The sequence below is a fragment of the Rhipicephalus microplus genome, chromosome 2 (genome assembly GCF_043290135.1).
Source record: "Rhipicephalus microplus isolate Deutch F79 chromosome 2, USDA_Rmic, whole genome shotgun sequence".
NCBI classification, from domain to species: domain Eukaryota; kingdom Metazoa; phylum Arthropoda; class Arachnida; order Ixodida; family Ixodidae; genus Rhipicephalus; species Rhipicephalus microplus.
Genome location: NC_134701.1, coordinates 286,332,564 through 286,351,983, shown reverse-complemented (window position 1 = coordinate 286,351,983; position 19,420 = coordinate 286,332,564). Strand labels below are relative to the sequence as shown.

Genomic DNA, 19,420 nt, shown 5'->3' with positions numbered 1-19,420 from the left:
GGAATAGCACGCAGGCCGCCTGCTTATGCTTAGTTACGTCGTGCTCTACGCGCGAATTTCTAGGAGCACGCTGCGCTTAGTCGGAAAAACGAAACAAAAGAACAATACTCCAATACATGCAATTAGCAAAGCGGAAACGGGGCGGGGCAAATGCTTGCAAACTTCGCACACAGTAAAATTTTTTACACCCTTATAGGTGTAAAAAGGGTGTTATCGCAATTTACACCCTTTTTTCAAAATTTCACACCCTTTTTTCTTTCGGAACACCCTACAAGAAGGGTGTACAGGCAAAAAGGGTGTTGTTGAACAAGATGAAGGGTGTTAAGGGAAGGACTTAAGGGTGTACCCGTGCCACACGGGCACAGAAAATGACATTCGGTATATATAGCGAAGACACGTGCACTCAGTTCCCGAATGACATTTTTTCTCGGCGTTGCTGTTATGTCCAAAGCGAATGACATTTGACTTGATGATTTCGATCGCACCACCTTCCTATAGTGAGCATTGGGTGAGTATATATAGCAATAAAAAATAAACAAGCGTTTACAAGCTTCATACACATCCAATGATAATTGAAAGAATAAATAAGCATATTACACTGCCGTTAGCTTTCGTTCATTAGTTTTTTTCACGACGTTGCAACCAACCATGGCAACTTAAGCCAAAGCTAGTCAGATCCAAAGCATAAAAAGGAAATGGCGCCTGGCGCATTTATTTTACATTGCATATATACCAGCTGAAGAGAAGTTTTAAGCAGTTGTTTGAGTGATTGGTGTAAATAAGATACGCGAAAAGTTTCCTTCTAGTCGAATCAAATGTCGTTTTATATTTCTCAATCAAATGGGTCCTGGCGATGACATTAGAGGACGAACGGCATTTGGGCGATTGCGATTTCGTTCATCCGTGATGTGGCACCACGCGAATGGCCTTCAATCTGAAAGCATTATAGGAGATAAATGCCATTTTTTCTGCCCGTGTGGCACGAGTATTAAATGCATCCATGCTTACATATTAAAAAGACTTGAGTGGAGCAAAGTGTATGTTGTACTGCATTTTTTAAGATTATGGTGTCATCGACACCACACAAACAAGGAAATCCTTTATAAAGCCATTGTCACAACGTTATTTTTTGTAATATCGTTATTTTCATATGAAAAGATCATGATATACACTTTTTGCTTCGCAGAAAACTGTACAAGAACAATCAAGAAAATGCACAAAAAATGAACACACACTCGCAAAGGTTCAACATGTGTGTAAATATTTTTATATTTACATGTGGAACAAATTTGGTATCGAAAGAAGGAGAGGTACTTTTGAGATAATTTTTCTACAAACGACACTCAAACGACATTCCGGAAAGTTCAAAAGGTTCAAATTCAACAGCCACGACGAGCGCACGCCGTTCTCACGCGCTACTCGAATATAGGATGTGCTTGATCAAGAAGGAGACGCCGCCATTACCACTTCCTTTCGGGAGCGCTGTTAGCACGACGACGGCTGCTGGCCCTTCTTTTTTACTTCTTTCTCCGGCGGCCGTGGCAGGGCACAGCGCCTTCGGGAAGAGGGGATGAAAGATGTAAGGAGACGAGAGAGAAAGAGTGGCAGCGTCTTTGGAAGGTTACGTTCGCTTGCAAGTGACGACTCCAGCAGCAAACGCGTCAGAGAGGTCGTGTCCATGTAAGCATGGTTTACCCCCTGTCCCTCTCCGCCCCCTCAAATTCAACGTAGAGAAGCGAGCGCGGAGGGAGATACCATTGCATATAGAAGGTGTGATGCTTCCGCACTTTCTCGGCATCTCTTTCCACACCCGCAAGCTTTCACTCCTCCGTCAGTACTCGTGAGTGCGCGCCATTTTGATAACTGCGCCGTTGAAAACGTGACTATCTGCGCCGTTCGCAGAGTGCTGAAGCGTTTGAATAGTATTTGGCGTGCATTTTCTTCACTCGCGCTGAGGACTTTGGAACGTCAATTTTGTGCGCTGCGTCATCCGAGATGCCGCCGATCCGTTGTCTGCTGACTGTACCGCACATTCAGATAAAGCGGACGTACCACTTGGAAGAAGGTTCCGTGGTCGCCCTCAAACATGCGATTGCCACATGTCCTGTCCTTGGGTCGCAAGTTCAACTGTCTTGCAGCAAATTTCAGGTAAGTGACTGCTTATTTGTTCAACTGTGTATTTGTTGAGAGCGATAAGTGCTTTTTAATCGTCGTTGAAAGCTGAGGCCCGTTTTTCTTTTTTTTTTTGCTGCGAGTTTGCGTAGTTTCGTATTTAAAGGCTGGGGATGTGCGCCTCTGTACTATTGTTAGTGGGGTCCAGTTTGCCGAAACAGTGTTGCTAAGAGGAAAACTAAGCGTGCAAGTTTTTGTATTATTTTACAACTCATGCGTTTTTATTGTCTGCCTCATACATGTGTACGCGTGCCCGAATTGACAGTATGTCGAAAAGCAACTACATGTTTCGCGTATCGACATCGTAGCTAGGCCTCACTGAAGGCTTGTCAATGGTCGCAAGCCTTGTGTTCACGTTCTGACCGCATTAACCTCTCCTTGATGTAATTTAACTCACCCCTCCCACACACCACAACAAAAAAAAAAAAAAACGTGTTGATACTCGAGATAACATCGGCTGCGATGTGGCCGAACGAGTTCGCCGTGCACTTTTGAACTTAGTTCGCTGAGCATGCGGCTGAACTACACTCGTTGGCAGCGCACACCACTTTTCATAGAATGCACAAATAAAGCATGAGAACGTAGTGAGGCGCTTGCTTTAATATTTTCAAGAATGTCACTTTTGTTCTTATCGTACACAAACCTGTGTTATCGTCGATCTAGAGTGTATTGTAAGTTGGAGCGCTCTCGAGTGTTTTGTATTGTTGAATTAACATATATAGCGTGTATGATGCGAGTTCTGGAGTTGTCTCAAGTGTACGTGAGGAGAATTGCATAGTGAGGGGATTAGTCGAAAATTTATTTCGAGTAAAGATGCCTATGCGTACCTGCGTGCGTGTTTGTGTGTGCGTGTGTGTGTGTGTGTGTGTGTGTGTGTGTGTGTGTGTGTGTGTGTGTGTGTGTGTGTGTGTGTGTGTGTGTGTGTGTGTGTGTGTGTGTGTGTGCGCAAGGCATTCCGGAGGCCGTGTCTCCAACAGGCCATGCGTGCTGGCAGCTGAGCCGTGTCTTCGCGATTTAGGAACATACAGTAGCGAACAAACCCTCATACATCTTTTTCAGTTCATTGACAATATACGGGGTTGGTTTGCAGGTAATGGATCCTCTGTTCAATGAACTTGTCGACCTCGCTACTGAAGACAGCATACCCGATATGTCGAAAATCGTTCTTATGGCACAGCAAGAAAGTAGCGGGAATGAAGCGCCGTCATGTTCATCGTCACAGGTAAATTTTCTTAGTTTTACGTTCTTATTGTTTAATATTATTAAGATTAAATGCTCTTTTATAAATATTTAAATTATCAGTTATTTAGTTTTGATGATCAGTTGCAACTGTTGGCGCGAGCGATTTTTGGCAGCGAGAGCAAAACGGCACGAAATGTCTGAGTTTGTTATCAGCTGATGTCATTCTAGAAGTCCGATGTTAAGTCCTAACGCCTGATGCTCTTCTCTAGATTAGTTATCGAATATGGTACAAATCCTTTGCGGATGTTACGATCTAGCTGCTTTTTAAGTTTTACTGGCTTATGTTGATTTGAGTACATTTTGTTGGAATATTACTTACGGCTAGGGACACGTATGCTGTGGGTGAAAGAGGAAGTGTGATTGTGAGCAGCAAAGCAGGGGGACTTGAGTCAAGCGCAGTGTTTCTTCGCGGAAGGTGCGGGTGAAATCGATGTTGTGGAATAGCAGGGAATGAATTAATAAATTTTGAAGTATTTTATTTGAAGTATTATTTAAATTAAAAAAAATTGTATTGAAGAAATTGTTTTATTATCTGCGCTTTTCGCACGCTGGCATGCAAGGCCCTGGTTATGTTTTTTTTTGCGTGCGACACAAACTTGCGTGCACTCACGCAATTTTAGGAGGGTGCCTTTTTTTAACCATTGCAGTTTTTTTAAAATAAAAATCTATGATACACTGGTTCCTGTCGTTTTCGCACAAACTCGATGGCGAAGCGAAAATAACTTTCTGCAGCTAAAATGACGACCACGTGACAAATTTAAAACTGTTCAATTAGCATTTTAATTTTGGGCTTTAGTGCCGTATATATCAAAGTTCTAGTGGGAAATCATAAGTAATCGCACCTGGCCGGCACGAAGCACAGCATAATACCGAAATGACCCGTGGAGCGGAAATGGTGAAACTTAAATGGAATGGTGCGCCAAAGCAGAATCTGGTCGTAAAAAGTCTGCAAACATCTTAAAATACCCAAGTAGACAGCTTATCATTTGTCTAAGATGGGTGGTCCTGATATTTTCCGTTCTGAAAATATAAAAAGGCTAAAAAAAACATTTCACTTCTCTGCAAAAAGAAATGGCAAAGTGTCTGCGCCAGAGGTTTATTCTTAGACAGGGGAAAAGTTTCATTGCAGTTTTCTTGTGCACAGGCATAAATAGTACGAGAGAGCGTGTACCAGTTCATGGAAATGCCGATTTTTGCTTGCACTACCAGGTGCAATGAAAAGCTTAAACCAGCTCTGCTGTTATTATTGTAAAATACCTACCACCTCGTCATTGCAATGTATGAATACCAACTTGCCGCTGCCCTCTATGCTATGCATTGTATCTCAATATTGTATATTGTGCATTCCCACCCCTGAAACTGCCCGCGAGGGCTTACAGTAATATAATAAATGATGGCAGTGTGAGCTATAGCAATAGGTTTACCGTTTCTAGAATGTGTTGTGAAAGACTGGCGTGTATTTAAATATCTCCATGCTATAAGCAATATCTAGTACATTTACTGACCAAAGTAATAAAAGATGGAGCTCTCAATTATCGTAACACTGCAACTTTACGAAATACAGCTTATTAAGTTGCCCTTGCTATGTTATTACTCACTACTCACCAACAGCTAGCGAAGTACCATTGAACAACACTGCCAATGGAGTGCAGCGGAGTTTATTAGGGTGCCTAATGAGACATAAAAATGTTGTTTATAGCCCATAGTATGGATCTTTACTTGTATGCGGGTCTTGTTAGCTTTCTGAAATGTCAATGAGGTATTGTAAATGAGTTCTTTGGAGATCCGCAAGGTGGCAGAAGGTATTTTGCAAGAACCAGGCCAGTTTGCAGAAATGCGTATACTAACGCATTAGTGATTACGATTTTCTGACCTGGTTGAAAAATGGTTCTCAAGCAAATGCCTTCAGTCTTGTGAGAGGCCATGGATTGCAGATATAAGAAATTTATTTGCCCCTTCTGCAAACATATGAAAAGAAGAAAACAAAAAATATCCTCTTTGCTGAGTTTGTGGAAATATTAATAATTTGTTTTTTATTGAAATGGTGGCACTGTTTCAACTCAGTGGGGTTCGTTTACTTCACTATTGGCATGAAAGTAATACCTTAAAAGTGACTTCAATGAAACCAATATATGGGATTTCTCAAAAATGAAAAACGAGACCTAAACAGCCCAACATAAACAGTTGTAGCCATCTGGCATCAGGGAACAAAAGTATCATGAATATAGCCTTATTATAATAAGTTCAATTGCAGACTAACGTCTGCTGATAAAAAGTGCAGTCATCATGGCTCATTTCGTTACCAAGTCTCATGACAGATACATGCTCATAGACAGTAGTGAAATGGTTAATGTGCTGGTTGTCCTCCCCTTATTTGTATCATGTAAAAGTTGCATTATTGTTCGTTCCCTTGCTTTCAGGGCACATTACAAGCTGTTGTTGAAACTGGTGAGCAAGACACACCAAGCATGGTCATTGAGCCTGTCGAGCGGTAAGGGCTTTTTTAGGATCATTTGTAATTGCAGTATGAACAGCTATGAGTTATGGGTAGAGATGTGCAAATATTAGTTCACCATATTGAAGCAGTTCCGAGTAATAAAAACCAGGTTGAATTGAATATATTCAATTCGGAATGATAAATCAACAAACTAGGAAAAGATCAACTTGAAATGAAAATTATCACCAATAAGCATTACATAAGAATTATGCAGTGTTGTTTGAGGGTACCTCATTTGCAGTTATTTAACATGTTTGTGAAGGAATGATAGCTGTTTGGTATAATTAGAGAGCTGTGACACGAATGTACGTCACCATTTCTCTAGACAGTAACAACAGCTGTTCACCAGTCACACTAGTGCTTATGTGTTGATCTTGTCATCATAGCTTAATCCTTTAAATAAACTTGAAAAACTTATTACGTAAACTTTGCAACATTACTCGTGGCTATATAAATATTTGTGTTCATTTGGCATGTATTATTACAAAGTCATATTCTGTTGAAATATTTCAAATAATGTAATTTTTTAATTGTATAACTTTCTAATCAAAAGCATTATTAGAAGATAAGAACACTGATTGGTTAATGACTTGCAGTCTTCTCAAAGCCATGGCGATTTTAGAGCTACACTTACACATATGCATTCAGGAATTGCAGAAGTGCAATGAATATGCAGTAAGAAATGCATGTTCTAGTCATGTTCTTCTTATCTTCCACCTTGATCAAAACTACTTGAGCTGTTTTTATAGATGTGAGGCACACTTAAAGCATTGCAATAACAATCCAGCCATGACATTCAACTTGACTGTTAATATCTATTGCAAACTCACTTTTTCAGCTTCTATAGCCTTGAGAACACTATAAATCAAGCAGACAAGCTAGATGTTTTATTGTGAATGACTCATAAACTTTTAAACTGCTGATATATAAACTGCTGTCTAGCACTTTTGGCCTGAGTGTGTTTGTGTTGCTTTTACTGCAGGTTTCTTGTTGTTTGTTTTATTCAGCCCAAATATCTGCTAATTTTTGGCTTTATTTTTAATGTGTGCATGAGCAGAAAGATTACCCGAAGTGTTATTTTTCTTGCGGTAATTTGCATCATGATACATTTCTTACAGCCCACTCGGCTCAGGGGATAATGATGGCATAAATTTTAAACTACCCAGCCTTGGTGCCCTCCATGAAAAAGTGATAAGCTCTCCGCTGCTAACACCTTCTACATTCAGGCAAATCATTGACATCCTGCACAATGAAATGGCCAAGTACACACTGTGAGTACACAGAGGTGCACATTTAAATATAGTGTCCTGCCCTGTTAAACTTCAAGTTGTGACAGCTTAAGCTGCGATGCTCAACTGTCTTGCAGGTATCCAACGCGTTGTTTCTACAGTAAGGTGACAACCCTGCTCCTTGACAAGTATCCACAGCTGAAAGATGTAATTGGAAGTGGGCACGTAAGTACTGTTATGCTGTAAGATATGTGATACTTACACTTAATCACATTGCTCCCTAATGTTCCTTAAAGCTCCTTAATCACATTTAAAAGCAGTTTTGGGTAAATTTTTTTCAGTGTTTCACAATGCATTGATATAATAACATTCACTTTAATAAAACATATGTTCAATTTTGAAAATCTAATTTTGCATTGAAGTGACACTGTATGATGCTTACAATTACAAAGACTATTGTGCACAGATTCATATGTAAAATCGAAAACAAAATAGAAAAAGAGGGTTCTTCATTAGCTGGGACTCGTGGGGTCATTATAGTCTTAAGCTTCATATGCTGTAGGGTGTAATTGGTAGTGGTCACTTTTCTTATTCGCAGCCGCTGTCATGAGTAGCAACAAGTTGGGGTCTTGTATATGGCCGCATACACAATACTAAGGCTCAAATGTCCTGCAGCTACATAAATCACCAGACGAGTGGATAAGTGAGCGTGCTACTAAATTTTAGTCAGGGTATTGCAGCAGCCATTTATCTGTGAGACATACTTTTTAATAAATAAGCAGTGCTGCTAGACATTTTGTGAATGTTTTGAAACTAGTGAATGCTTTGGATATATTTATCAAAAGTGCATTTCATTACCAGCAGTTTTAAAGTCACTGATATCAGTGGGATTATAGTGCTTGAATTTTAGTTTGTGTATTTATTATGAAAAGAAATTCATTGAAAAGGCCAGGTATGCATGTATCATTGTGTACATGAATATATTGAGCACCTTCATTTTCCGAATTGACAGGACTCCTGGAAAGTAGCCCTCCGCAATAAGTATAAAAACCTAAGAAGGAAGCTGGATAATCATGAAGATGTGTTAGCCAGTCGCCAGAAATTCGGTGCCCAAAAGAAAACAGGAGGCACCACTGAGCTTCAAAGGAAAAAAGCTGGGAAAATGGTGAGGATAGTTTAATACCGTGCTCACAGAAAATCCCACCCATTTGTAAAAGCTGCATGAATAGTCTCATCAATAGCTTGCAATTTGATTCCAATTGCAGAGTGTGAGCATCACAGATCTAACAGCAGAAGATGATGACAGTATTGCCAAACATGAAGATCGACTTGTTTTGGAAACCAAAAAACTATTGCCGGATGAGCAACTCGTGGAAAAGTTAATGGCCTTGACAGCTGGGAAGAGGCTTCCTGACGTTGCGACGAAAACGATTCGTGATGTGAAAAAGAACTACCCCTATATGATGGACTTTCAGCGAGTACGTTGGCTTTTTTTTACTTCTAGGTAGGGTACATCTGTGGTTTATTAACTGTATTGCTGTAATTATATAAAAGTGAAGAAATTTAACTGGGTAAGAATACAACTTGTTGCCACTGGGGTCCCAGCCTGCAACCTTCAAGTAACTCATATAATGCTCTGCCAGTCGAGCTACAGTGCCAGCCTTCCTCCTGTACACTTAATTGGGGTGGATGTGTGCACTTAAACTTGGGAGTGTTAGCCAGTGCTGCATGCTCTAAGCTATTGCGATGAGTGTTGAACGCCTTTTGCCTGCTGCCACCCCGCGGCATATTACTTTTGTACTATAGCTGCAGTTTACCAATAATCCCTCACATACTTTCTGAAGGCATCAAGTCTGCCAGAACAAGACTCTTGCTCTAAACGCAAGAAAAAAGTGGAAACATTAGGCCTCGGTTTTCTTCGTATCACGCCGCTTCAATGAAAACGAGCTGACAGTAAAGATAAGAAAAACATGGGGACTTGATTTTGAGCGCATACTGTATAGTTATTTGAATGTTGTCTATTTCATGATCGAGGACATATATTTAGTGGGCAATGTTCTATTTATATTTTGTAGAGAGATTGTTTGGGTGCCACCAGAAACTATTTTAGAATATATGAAAAATTATGTAGGTGAGGCTGCTCATCATGAAAGGCCTGACATTTTGTTTTATAATGTTGCTCGCTGTTTATTCTATGCAGTTTTGCAATGACTTTACAAGACTGACCGACATAAAACCAGTCGGGAAGGTTTCAACAGCCATCGATAAATTAACCCAATTGGCAGTGATGAAGAAAATACGTTGTAGTGAAAACACGAGGCAAATGTTGGAGAGAGCACGTCAAATGGACCCCAAAAGGATGAGAACAAGACATGAGTTCATGAGAATTTTATTTCAGCTTGGATTGTACTCGATACTTGAAATATGATTGTGTAAAAACAGGGAAGACAACAGACAAGGATAACTGCGTACTTGCTAGGTTTGTAAGACATTAGATTACAGTTTTTCGGTAACCCCATAGTTAATTTTCCACAATGTAATATGCATGCACTCTCCCGTATACTATAATATTTATCAGCAAATAATTTTATTGTTTTCTTTATCAAGGATCCTAATAATTGCCTGTCTTTCATGAAACTAGCCCAAGCTGTTCAAGGAGCTTTTGCCACTTAAATCAGAGTTACTCTGGCTTACTCCTAGTGAATTCAATCAGTTACATTGCTCAGGTCACATACTTTTTTAGCACTATGTTCTTGTGTTGACCTACTTTTTTTTGTGGTACTTAAAATTGCAATCTGCATTATCATAAATAGCTCATCTTCATTCTAAAAATATAAATCTGCAGAGAGAGTAAAACATGTTTGTGTACTTATGTATTACTTACCTTTTGTATACCTTTTATGATTTTTTTTAAAATTCAGTGCTTTCAAATTTATTGTTTGCTTTATGTGTGTATCATTTCTTGCTTTCTTGTAATGACACAGCTTCTAATAATTGTAGAAGCTGAAGAAAAATGGCCCTGAAAAGTCTGTTCGCAGCACACACATGCAAGGGTACTTGAAATGTTGGCAGCCACACATCCTTGCGCTCGTGAAAAGAGATTTTATGCAGCTCCTCACTTAAAGGCTAGCAGAGTGGAATTGCGTCCATATGTATCAGAAGGCTAACTTATCACAGGAGGTCAAATCACAGGAGGCTCTATATTAGGAGGCCATATGTATCACAACCTGTAAGAAAAGTTGTTCCAATGTGCCCTAAGTTTGCACTTCAGAGCTCATTTGTGTGTGCTGTCCATGTTTTCTTTCAAGTGCTACACATCTGATAAATGGATGAACCTGTACAGACTGCCAACTTTACACTTACTGTTTTGAACAGCATAAAGGATGAAAGACACATATGATAGCTGAACATCAGAAATGCCTGTATGGAGTCCTTTTTTATGTTTTTATTGTTGTTTAATCCATGAGCTCACATTATCTGCCCCAACTCACCCTTTTGATACATTTCAATACACTTGCACCATTGGCCCTTTCCTAAATGTAACACCCTTTCTTAGGGCCACGAAGAATATTTTTCTCACAAGGGAATACTTAGCAGTATGCTGATGGCCCTCCTTTGTAGAAGTCACGGCTAGAATTAATCTATATTCAAAGAAAGTGTAATTACCAGATTCATTCCTATGAAGAATATGTTTTCACGTGTTCTGTGAAAGCTGGCTATCACATTTGTGTTTTATACAATTGTGATTGAAGTCAACACATTACCCTTCTAGCCAATTTCTTGAGAATATGCCGCTTCTTTACAAATTTTGTATGACAAGCTTGCATCCTCTCCTTCCCAGGCTTATTTAGAAAGCATTTTAGATGTTGAAATGCATGCTTCATTGCCTCTTATGACAGTTTGAAATTATTTATTACTGTCAAATAAGATAGCCTTGCATAATTTTATTTTTTGCAGATATTATGGCACTTGTAGCTCTGAAAATCGTCTGTGAGAATGTGAAGGAACGGTCAGCATGCTCAATTTTATTTGTGCAAGAGACTGTGAGTATATGAAACACTGAGTAGCTAATGTCACTGCATGTTAGCAAATGAAAATTTAGACAAACTGCATCAAAGCGAACTCACTATTGCTAGCAGAGGCCAATGGTCAAGTTATGACAAAGCAATGCCAGTACAGTTACACCCCTTTATAAGAGGCATGCTTCGGATGGCAATTCTTGTCTTTTATACAAGATGTCTCTTATAAGCAGGGTGCCTCGTACGCATTTTCTTATCAGCCCATATTTTAGTGTAGGCACACTGGTGTCTCGGATACCCGTTTGTCTTTTATATCAGTGTCTCTCGTAAAGGGGTTTGACTGTAATACCAAATTTAGAGATGGCGATAGATAACGTGTAAAACATAATTTTGTGGCTGTAAGCTGTGACCGACGTAAATGAAGGAATTGTGAAGGTCAGTCAGCCAGTATTTTTTTTTCAAGTGCATGACATTGATTTGCAATTTTGCGTCCATATGCTTTAAATGATGCCTTGCAATACTCACTTTAGGTTGCATTTTACGTCAAGATGGTGTTTTTTTCATTCTAAACATTGTTTCGCATGTGGCTTTGCAAAACAGCAGTAACTCCTGCTAGCATATACTTTCTCTCTCTATCTGATCAGTGTAATCACGAATTAGTTTTGTGACTTGATTCCTTTATATATATGAATGCAAGGCCCCAGGCTCATTTTATGCTTTGTTTGCTTTGTGACATGTCTTGCTTTTAAGCAGTGTGCATTAAATAAATTTACACAAGGCTATCCTCCGCCACCATTATTGTGTCTGCAAAACAAGAGACATTTTCAAACTCTTGAGTGCTCCTTAACCTTATGCACTCCATACTCGGGTTTAAAAAATCTGAGTATCAGGTTAAGTACACAGACATAGAATAACAGTGTGATGAGCGTTATAGTTGCATTGTATTAGATTTTTACAGCAAGTAAAAATAAATTTCAAGATGAAACAAGGATGAAAATATATGGTACAATCTACATCACCTTCTCCTGCTGTTGTTCTTTTTTTGTGTGTGTCAAGGAATGTTTTTATTTTTCCATGAAGAAGAAATTTTTATTTTTCAAGTATAACACAGTTATTTTTGTTAGCTGATGTAGAATAACTAAATATGTCTGAAGAAATTCTTGAACGAGGCTTTCTTTCTTTCCCTATTCCCTAATGAGGCAAGTTTTGTGCACGCTAAGGGGCAGTGAATACCAGCTTTTTGTTTGTGTATGTCGAATGGATGCATAAATTTTCATTGCTTTGCATTGTGATTGCCTAGAGAACTCGTGACACTACAATTGTTCCCTTCATTTTGTCAGATGCATTATATTGTTTTAATCTCCCAGTTAAACCATAGTTATGCTGCACACATTGAAATTGTTGTTAATGATAGATATCACATCTGTAATGCTAAAACACAAGTTGTGTCTTTTAAAGTGCTCTAAACCTGTTTTTTAAACTGTACAGAATTCGAAGTAAGCCACTCAGTGAAGTCTTATGCATTTTCACTTTGCCTATACAGGACGACATGCCAGCAACGCCATGTGTATCTTATAATGGGGCCGTCCTTGAAGATGCAGAGTTTTTCTGGCTGATGGTAGACCAGACAAAGTGTTTTCAAGTGACTAATGCAGAGGAAGGACTTGTCGCAATTATGTGTGCAAACTGGTTGTTCAATGTTCAATATGCTTGTAAAGCGTTCAACACCCTTGTCGTCCTCGAAAGATTTTTTCTTGAGCTCGAAAAGACAACACCAAGATCTGTTGTTGCGAAGTTCTTAAACATTGTCGTAAAATCCACATAGTCATATGATAATGCCATATGGTAATGTTCTTGCACATTTGCCTTACTGCATATTTTTTATGTTTGATTGTATTAGTGATTGAAAATTTATTGATTATTATTGCCGTTTTTACTGCCGCATTAATTTATTTTGCATTTGCTTCACAAGTCGTGCATGTTTCTCCTTTTGCATAGCCGGGCACACATGCTGTCAAATAACCCATGGTCATTGAACTTTTTAGTTATTACCATATTACATTCCTGCAAGACAGAACTATTGTGCAATAGTTTTTGCTGCTTGTTTGCTAATCTAAATAACATTACACTGCCTTGGTTATGGTCAGATTAGATTATGTGGGCCATTATGATATAATGCACATTGCAAGAAGCATGTGTAAAATTTTGCAATAAATGTAAATAATTTAGAGAAAAACTGCCTTGTGGTACTTGTTCTTGATATTTAGTCTGCACAAATCCATATTTATTTCTAGAATGCATCAAAAACAGATTTCTTTAAAAGTGAGAGCGATGCGCATCTACATAGCACTGTTGTTTTTATATATGCACAATATTTTTAACTTGGTAAGACTGAACCTTGATTTAGCCATGCCAGGTTTAACTGCAAATTAAGTTGCTGAAATATGTGTATTCTCTGCATCCTGCAATAGACAGGCACACTGCTTTGAGTACTATATATATTAGCATGTGCCGTGCATACATGTGCCGTGCATACCCGTTAGTGCTCTGTGGAAGTCGATATATAGCCATGGATATTCGTGCACATATATATTGACTTCACCCTGCCCTGAAGCGGAACACTGCAGCGCACGCCTATCGATATAGCAGAGGGTGCACACTTTTCCAACACCCTTGAAAAAGGGTGTTCCAGCTCAAAACACCCTAACACCCCAATTTCCATTTTGCTCGACACCCTTCGTGTAAGGTGTTCACATAACACCCTTTCAGTAGGGTGTATATGAAAACACCCATAGGGTGTTCCTCTGGCGACAAGCCAGTTTACACCCTTAAGGGTGTAAAAAAATTTACTGTGCAGGGCTCTATCCACCAACTACCTACAACATCCAAACCTAATACACTGATAGCGGCAATTACACTTGTCGGCTGTCGGTAATTTAATTTGTGGCCCAAAATATATGCACGTGACGTCGAAGATTCCAGCGTTATCATTGCGGACGCATCGTTGCGTGAATAAATTCTATTATTTTAGTTGTACGCGCAATTTCATCTAATGTTTGTTAAAAAATTTCCAGATACCACGTACAGTGGGAATCGATAATATGCGAAGCACGAATGAGGAAGGTTCGTTCATATGTCACTTTATGTCAGCACAACTTTATGTCAGCATATGTCAGCACAACGTAGGTGGACGTAAGTTATGCCGTATATCACTTTCATGCTATGATTATTATGTTTGCGCCTGGAATTTGTGTTCGTCGTCCATTCGCGTTACGTAATGACGAATTTGGGATATGTGAAGTAAGCGAACTGGCCACGAGCACGCTATGAGCGTAGCATGTAGTTAAGCTTTACATCACACGCATGTCGTGATTATCATGTTTGGACGTGCCATTTAGCTTCGTCGTCTCACGTCACGTGATACCAAATTTGGTATATGCGGAGCTAGCGGAACGGCCGCAATGGCGCTGTGAGCGTAGCACGTATTCATGTTTTGCATGGCATGCGTGTCATTATTATCATGTTTCGACGTGTAATTTACTTTTGTCGTCCAATCACGTCGCGAAATACCAAATTTGGTATATGTGAAGCTAGCGAAAGGGCCGCGAGCGCATCATGAGAGTAGCGTGCAGTCATGGCTCAAATAACACCATGCCATGATTTTCTTGTCATGGTCTGTCACTTTGTTCGCCAGGCACTCATGTCATACCATACCAGTTTCGCAATATGTCATGTGAACGAAACCACCACAAGAGCACCAAGTTCGTGAAATGTAAATCATGATATTCATGACATACATGTCATTATTTTCATGTTATGACTACTCAGTTATGTTTGTCATACAGTCATGTCATGCAATACCAATTTTAGTATAGATACGGTTATTGAAACGGCCAGGAGAGCTAAATGTCGTTGGCAGCTAGACAGACAGACGGACACGGTCAAAGTTGCCGAAGTTCGATAAGAATTGCTTCGCATTTAAAAATCGGGAACGCTGGGAGCTTTTTTTTCTTGCGCAGGGGACGCGTGTAACGGGCTTGTTACACACCCCCCCCCCCCCCCCACACACACACACACACGTTTGATCCCTCCATCATGGGAATCAGTGAAGCACGAAAGTTAATCATGTCCTTACAGTAGTTTAATGTTTACTGTATAAGAAAGATCTTCCGCAATTCCTCTTGGTGTACGACAGCTATGACACCCCTTAGTGTGGATGCATCCACGTTAACGCTTAGTCAGACATCTCCATCCCGATTCCCAACGACTAACATTCATCACTAATGAATAAATAAACCCTTGTGGCCATAGGTGGGCGCGGAGCCAGAGAATGCGATGTGACAGCCAGAAGAACGCGACTTATTGGGCACCGAACTTGGGTTAGTTAAGGTTGCCTGCTCGCGGCATGTTCGAGTTATTGAACGACACCGCCCGAATAGGGGGAAATGCAATGCGCGTTGTGTCTTGTCTGTAGGCCGGCCACGATTTTTGGCGGGCGAGCGCAAGCTGTAAATGCGGAGTTAATACACCCAGACAAAGCAGGCACGTTGCTCTATGCGTTGCACAGCTGATCTTTACTGTGGTCTTTAGCAGAGCTTAGCTTAGCGTAATAATAATAACTGGGGTTGAACGTCCCAAACGCACCGTATGGTTACGAAAGGCGTCGAAGCGGAGCATTCCGGAAATTTCGACCGGCGGAGTTCCTTTAACGTGCACCCAAATCTGAGCACACGGGCATATAGCATTTAACCTTCATCGACTATGCACCCGCCGACGGCGGAATTCGATCTCGCGACCTGCGGGTCAGCAGCCGAGTACCTTAGCTACTAGACCACCAACTGTGGGGCTGTCGGAAACGGGAATGACCACCATGAATCGGCACGCGTTCCCTTTTTGCTCATCTTCCGCGTGTTCCTCTCACTCCCAGAACAAACACTGCGGCTTCTTGGTGCTGGATACAATAACCTGATGAGTGAAAGAACGAATGCAGAAAGAGAGAAAGACAAAAGAAATAAGCAAGGAAAGGAAATGAGAAAGAAAATAAAATTCTTAGCGAGGCGGATGTGATCCCATGTTTCCAAGCTAGACGAGTGTCTACGCGCCAGTACGCAAATGGTGCCAATTGTGTCCTCACGATGCCACCCGCATGGGCGGCAAACGTCTTTGTTTTGTTAGTTTTATTCTTGTGTGAAGCCAGTTATTAAAAATATTGAGTGTAGAGAGAGTGAGAAAAATATGAATACGAGGAAGAAAAGAGTTTTAGAATTAAATCAAATATTAATCGATTAGTGACCACATCGAAATGAACATGAATGAAAATAGATTATACCATTGAAATTCAGTTTCGGATATTTAGACAATAAGTTTCAAAGGAAGCCTAGACTGGTGAAGGGACAATTTTCAAAACAGCCAAAAAAGTCCACAACGTTTGTTTCGAAACAATTATTTGCATTGTTTAACAAACGAAGATTACCATTACTCCTCACAGACAACAATTTAACAACTATTTAAAAGGGCACTAACGTAAAAATTCTAGCTTTACATGTTTCCTTCATTCGATTACTCTGCATATTGTGTCTGACAGAGAAAAACGAGCCCTTATATTTCCACGTCTTCAATGTGCATAACAATTTTTGATGAAATTTGAGTAGCGTCCATGTCTGAGTTACTTCCAGCAAAAATAAAAACGCATGAAAGCTCTACAAGGCTTTCAGCACCCTGCAGCATCGACATTACTGTGACGTGTTCTGTGGGGCCCATATCATCCTGAGTGACGACGCACTATAGTAGTGATGACGTCAGTGGTCCGAGCGTTCTTATCGTGGCGCCGACCAAAGCCGACACTGTATGAATCTCTAACCACCAAATTGCTTTCTTTTTAAACATCGGTCCACCTCCTGGTATTCATAAATTCATTTATTTATTTACAGGTACCTTACAGGCCATTGGTTAGGGCATTGAGTAAGGGGGGATAACAAAGACATGTACAACAAGTAAAAGGGCGAAAGGTGCCAAAACGTAAGCTCGAGACATGAGTAACAAATAAACAAGAAATAAGTAAATATAAATTGACATCATACATCGTTACCAAAAAACTAGAAAGATGCAGTTCATGGCACGCAGCAGTTAGGAAGTGTACAATACGTGTAAGTTAAATTGGCACAGATTGTGGTATAATACACTGGGAAAATCATGAAAGCGCTTGCAGGAAGTGTGAAACAGTTCGTCCTAAGCAAATAAAAATAAAGCACAAAAAATAAGGGGGCAATAATCGCATTAGAAAAAAACTTTTTGCACAGCATTATGAATGTCATATACATACAAGAACGAAGCTGTGAACATGAAATAGTTCAGTATACGTCAACAGATGGTATTTCGTCGAACTCTCGACTGTATACCCTCATGATTACAGCCTCTTACATCCAGGCGTCATAGCCATGGTCGTTGAAGAGCTTCACGCGAAGCATAGCGAAGTCGGGGCAATAAGGCAGAGCAGAGGCAGCGACAGAATCCGAGCAACACGGATACAGAACGTGAAAGGATAGCCGTGATTCCATACAAACACCAGCTATCACACGGGCTCAAGAAAGTCGGAAAACGTGTTGGAGTTCGTGTCCTGTTCTCGGCACCGTTCAAATTAATCAGCCTCACCAAATCTACAAGCCCATACAACACCGCAGCAACAAATTCCAGCGACCACACAGGTGCACACCCTGGCTACTGGTCGAAGGGGGGCTTGGTGCCTGTACATTATCGAGGAGATTCGACAGTGAGAAAAGGGGTGGAGTGTATGCGCTACCCTGCTTCTTGCAATAATATTCCGCCAAAAAAACAAACCACGTGTACGTGAATAAATCACGTGACACGCATAATTTATGAAGGGAAGTGGTCAGAACAAAAGGAATACAATGTAGCTCTGGGTTTTCTATACGAGCCCTCATTTTCTTTTCACACACTCTTGTCTGTGATCGCGGCGCGGAAAACAAAAAGCAAGCAAAAAAAAAAGACAGCAGGGAAGTTCGGCAGTCGAAGGCGCTGACCTCTGCTCCTACGCTCGAACATCGATCGAACGCTGCCCTCTCGCGCCATGCCTGTGCGGCAACGTGCAAAGAGAGCGAAGAAACAAAACCAAAACGATGCTGTTTGAGAGGGAGAGAAAAGATGAAGAGCAAGGGAAGAACTGTGACAAGCGAGAAACGAGAACTAACGCCGAACCTATTAGCGCGACAAGTATTATCTCCTTCATCTTCTTTGTGGGGCAAGTGTGGGCAACAACAACAACAGCAAAAAAAAGTCGATGTAACGAGGCGAATAAAATTGGACGCTTTGACTCCCACTTCCCAAAGCGCGCATGGTTCGATCAAACTTCACTGCTTGTACGCGGTACTTTTTAGGCTTGCTTAGTTATTACTCGAGATCCTTGACGCATAAAGCGAAGTGGGGAAGTAACCTTCAGAAAATAAAAATGAAACTCAGTGAAATGGTAGTCCGATTCTTTGTTATATCTTCCCCCTTTCTTCTCTCTATTACAGATAAAAAAAACGGCGTCACTATTGCCACAGTCCAATATTCCTTCCTCAATCGATAGACAAACTTGAGGTTACGTACATGGGCGGGGCTTTAATGTGCGCACCCCTGGGAGCTCGTGACTGCGACAGCGAGGGACGGCGACCTGCAGGCGCAGATACAAATGACCATCGAGAGCCGATTGACCAGTTTAATTTTGGTTCCCGCCTGGCCTGCGTAAAAATAAAATTATGCAAGAATCCGCTGGCTGAAGGAAGAAAACAGGTGTGACTGCACTTGAAAAAAAAAACAAAAAAAAACACCGTGGGGTCTAATATACTCGTCGCAAGGGGAGCCAATATAGTCCCATTAAATGGTTAGAAATATAGGTTCCCAAATGCGCAAGAAGCGAAGGCCGGGCTAGTTGGTGGTTTACACTTGGAATCAGCGCCTTGTCTGTTTTTCAGTCTTTGTCTACATTATTGCGCAGTTTTTACAGCCCAGATGTTCGATAGTGTACGGCCTATAGTCGATTCGTTTTCAACTGCGTTCCAACCAACATTCGATTGCTCGACGATACAGCGCCTGCATCCTGCAGCTTGTAAGATGCTACTGACGAGATTGGAGATTGTCGTGTATAGTTCGGAAGTCGCGGAACGGTTTCCCCGATTTCTGGACGAGGCACGTGCTTGAGATTCGTATTTATAAACTTTGTTTTGTAAGTGGTTCGCAATGACTCGTTCAATTGCAAGGGA

The 19,420-nt window shown here is 40.6% G+C and overlaps 2 protein-coding genes across 8 annotated transcripts in view; one reads left to right on the top strand and one right to left on the bottom strand.

Annotated features, from left to right (window-relative positions):
• LOC119177364 (uncharacterized) overlaps positions 1-19,420 on the bottom strand; it is a 515,905-nt gene that overhangs the window by 342,196 nt on the left and 154,289 nt on the right. The gene's annotated exons all lie outside the window — the stretch shown is intronic.
• LOC119161282 (uncharacterized) lies at positions 1,386-13,395 on the top strand. Of its 3 annotated transcripts, XR_012888394.1 has the most exons (9): positions 1,386-2,148; positions 3,263-3,394; positions 5,835-5,905; positions 7,030-7,182; positions 7,278-7,365; positions 8,153-8,305; positions 8,406-8,618; positions 11,098-11,183; positions 12,703-13,395. XR_012888394.1 is itself a non-coding variant. In XM_075882181.1 (8 exons), the coding sequence occupies exons 1-8, from the start codon at positions 1,996-1,998 to the stop codon at positions 11,113-11,115; spliced, it is 981 nt and encodes a 326-aa protein (XP_075738296.1). In that variant the 5' UTR covers positions 1,386-1,995; the 3' UTR covers positions 11,116-12,048. The 3 variants fall into 3 exon arrangements, 2 of the variants coding, with proteins under 2 accessions (XP_075738296.1, XP_075738295.1); XM_075882181.1 differs by lacking the exon at positions 12,703-13,395 and having other exon boundaries at positions 11,098-12,048; XM_075882180.1 differs by lacking the exons at positions 11,098-11,183; positions 12,703-13,395 and adding an exon at positions 9,341-11,089.

Excerpts from the sequence above, each read along its gene's own strand:
- LOC119161282 (XM_075882180.1), top strand. The coding sequence starts at position 1,996 with ATGCCGCCGATCCGTTGTCTGCTGACTGTACCGCACATTCAGATAAAG. Across the intron at positions 3,395-5,834 it reads CGTCATGTTCATCGTCACAG|GGCACATTACAAGCTGTTGT; the intron begins GTAAATTTTCTT and ends CCTTGCTTTCAG. Across the intron at positions 5,906-7,029 it reads GTCATTGAGCCTGTCGAGCG|CCCACTCGGCTCAGGGGATA; the intron begins GTAAGGGCTTTT and ends CATTTCTTACAG.